The sequence below is a fragment of the Amblyomma mixtum genome, chromosome 10 (genome assembly GCF_055824585.1).
Source record: "Amblyomma mixtum isolate Tamu chromosome 10, ASM5582458v1, whole genome shotgun sequence".
NCBI lineage: Eukaryota > Metazoa > Arthropoda > Arachnida > Ixodida > Ixodidae > Amblyomma > Amblyomma mixtum.
Window position 1 is genome coordinate 92,178,587 of NC_143021.1, and position 3,326 is coordinate 92,181,912.

Genomic DNA, 3,326 nt, shown 5'->3' on the forward strand with positions numbered 1-3,326 from the left:
TCTAAAGCCGCGTTCAGACTACGTGCGCTACGCACGGATCGTTGTTACGGATCGTAAGCGTAAACGTAAAAAGCGCAATGAGTCTGTTCAGACGAGTGTTGCATTGAGCGTAAAGTACGCAAATTCTGCTGTCAGCGTGGACGTAAATGTTGGTGGACCCGCAACTTTTACGACGAGCACAGATGCAACTGTTACTGCTCGGCCAATGCGTACGCCAGTTTCGGTTTTCATTTTCCGGTCAGGAGGCTTCCGGCCTGCCGAAATTTTGCGCGCAAATCGATGCTCCTTCCTTTCGAAGCTCCGACCAGCGCTGCTCCGACAGCACGTTGTCTCAGCTCGCTTGTGTTGTGTCGTGGTTTGTCATCATGATCAATGCCGAACGCCCTTTTATATTATCCGATGAATTGCTCATTGAAGAAGTTCGGCAGTGGCCTGTTCTCTACGACCAGCAACTGAAAACGTACCGTGACAAACAGCTACAAAACGACGCCTGGCTCGAAATCTCTAGTGCGCTGAATCAAAGCGGTAAGTGCTTTTCGTTTCTTTCTATCTGCGGACAAACTTGCGGCAGTCAAATGCTTTCCCTCGTCTAGAAAAGTGCGATTATGGCGCTGGATGAGCGTTGACAATATTGACGGCGGTGCGCTGCCCGTTTCGTTCTTGTGCGTTCTTGCAGCCCGTAAAAAGCCTGCGTAGCATCAAGCGATGTGTCTACAACGGTGCTTTTATGCGATAGGACAAGGGGCCAGTCGAAGCGTTTTTCCGGTGTTTCGCTGTCACACTCGGTGAAGCGGCGATTTCTAGGGCAAAGATTGTGGGCCCCGGAATTAGCGCACACGTGCGTGACTGATTGCGTTGAAATCTGCGTGAGTTGTAGCAGAGAACTGCGAATCGCAACTTGCGCTAGCCTTCGCTTGGGAGTCGAACTGTAACCAACATGTCCAAGGGTGTCTATGGGAGTGGGTCACACTATGGGTCTCTATGGCACGAGTGTCTTGCTACGCTTTGTCTTTAATCAGTGATGAAGTGACCCTCTTTGTTTTTTGATGCTACCCTGCCGAACTCCAGCTGGTAGGCTGAAAAGAACGAATGTAGCTGACTTCTACGGCAGTGTTCACAAATTTTCATAAACCTGATGTTGGGCTGAAGAAATGAGATCAGCATAATACGGCAGCAGTGAGGTTTCTTCAGACGAACGCATTTTTCAGAAAAATATGTGCAGTGTTTTGTTTGTATAAAGTAAATATGTTATTTTCCTATGTTTAATGCAGTGCCAATGCTACAACATCGGTGGGCCTTCCTGAGGCAGAAGCTTCTTCGCCTCCGGAAAGGGTATGCAAAGTCTGGCAGTGGCGCAGCGGACGTGGAAAAAAGTTGGACGTTGATGCCAAATCTCATGTTCCTGGCTGACGCAATACAACGTCGAAGGTGAAAGGCCTATTGTTACCTTCTTTGCTACTGAGTGGCTGTCGCGTTTTGCTGCTAAGCATGGTTTGATATTTTTGGCTGCAGCCGCCATATTTTGATGAAGAAAGAAATAAAACCAGGCTCATGTACCTACCTTTTTGCGTACACTAACTGACCCCCTGGTTAAAAAAAAAAAACCTGCAGCCAACAGTGCGACATCCTTTGTACTCTGAATTTCGGCATTGGTACTTTGCACGCAATCTGTTTTAGTAGTGTGTTTGATATATATGAATCAGTTCACTTCTTCACTTCCTAAAGTGGGAACAACCAATGGGGCACAACTGCCAGTACGCTGCACATAAAATAATCTACCACAACACAGGTGTCTTTTTTATGGAATTGGTAAAATATTTGGACAAATAGGCCCCTTCATCTCTGTTACTGCATGTTTGTAATATTGTACTCCCCTGTAGTCTACATTTGATTTCCATTCAAGTAATAAAAACCGGTGCCCCATTTATGTGTAGTGCTGGTTAAGATTTATTTTTTCTCCGCAACCTACTTCATTCCAGAGCACATGGCTAGCATTTCTGCTCCATTCTACTGTGACAAAAGGCCACCAAGAGCAGAAAAATATTTAGAAGCCAAAACCAGCCCATACAATGGGGCACCACTGACTTGTCACGTGTTGGCAGGGAGTTTATAAACAGCCCCGTGTGACACAAACCTTGCATGTGCTATTCTCTTCATGTTGTTAATTATGCTTGAGTTTATGTGTGCATTTAAGCGTCTAATATATTTTTTCTCATACCATCCACAGCCTGGCAAGAAGAGACGAGGGTGCAGTTCAGCATTCACAGTCACTTGACGCAGCAACCGACTCAGCTGCTTCTGTTGAGGGCATATGCCGCTCATTTTATATAGACAGCACTGAGGAGGAGCCTGCACTGCCTGATGAGGTGGAAGAGGGTTCTGCATCGGCACCGATGGAGTTTAATCAGCCAGACTTTCAGCCTGCCCTAAGTGGGCAGCCTGCCGCAAGCGAAATGTGTGCGCCAGGCAAGACCCTTACCAAACGTGCTAAAAGAAAGAGGATGGACATGGATGAATTGATGATGTCTGCTCTAAAAGAAAACCGGCAGAGGCTAAGTGACTTGACGACGGCTACCATATCAGTAGACGATGACGAGCACTTCCTTTTGAGCTTAAAAGGCCTTCTCAGCAAGGTGGATGGTCGCAGAAAAGAACAGGTTAAGCTGCAAATTCACAGTTTGTTAATTGATGCAGCTTACCCTTTCAATGATGCGTGAATGATTAATGAAATTGTTTCTGATGTCATTTTTATTTCAGCTTCAACAGCTAAATCATCCACTGTAAATTCAGATCGTGTTAAGGTCATGTGAAACATGCAAAAACTGTAATAAGGGACTAATTACTCATTGGCATCCACCCATGCGCATCCACACGGCTACAGAGCAAAAATATACAGCTTCCACAGAAACTTCCCAGTTAAAGAAAACTACATCCTGGTTCGGCGTTCGAACCCGTCACTCCACCAGCACTAACTGAGGCGGCAAGCTTATGGTAGAGCGAGAGCGAATTGATCAATAACTCGAAGTGGGAACAGAGTTGGTCAAATGTTTAGGGGAATCTCTTAAGGTGGAGCAGATTTGCAATAAGGGAGTGTAAGAAAGAGAGTTGAGGTTTGCTGCCCCAGCGGCTAGCGCCGATGAAGGAGAGGAAGACGACAGAAGACGAAGCTGACGAAGCTCGGGTGCGCGCTTGCGAACGCCGGCCTGCTGAGAAGCACTGCTGGGACAAGGACTGTGGCCGTCCACACTACCTGTGCGAGTCCCCACATTACACTTGGTGGGGGTGCTGCTTGCTCTTCTCCTGGAGCTACGCCACGATGCCCAGGC

At 47.1% G+C, this 3,326-nt stretch overlaps 1 protein-coding gene across 1 annotated transcript; it reads left to right on the forward strand.

Annotated features, from left to right (window-relative positions):
• Window positions 1-365: 365 nt before the first annotated feature.
• Window positions 366-2,717, forward strand: LOC149326423 (uncharacterized). The gene is made up of 3 exons (XM_089564575.1): window positions 366-525; window positions 1,272-1,428; window positions 2,228-2,717. Exons 1-3 carry the CDS (start codon window positions 366-368, stop codon window positions 2,715-2,717), a joined length of 807 nt encoding a protein of 268 aa, XP_089420701.1.
• Window positions 2,718-3,326: the final 609 nt, after the last annotated feature.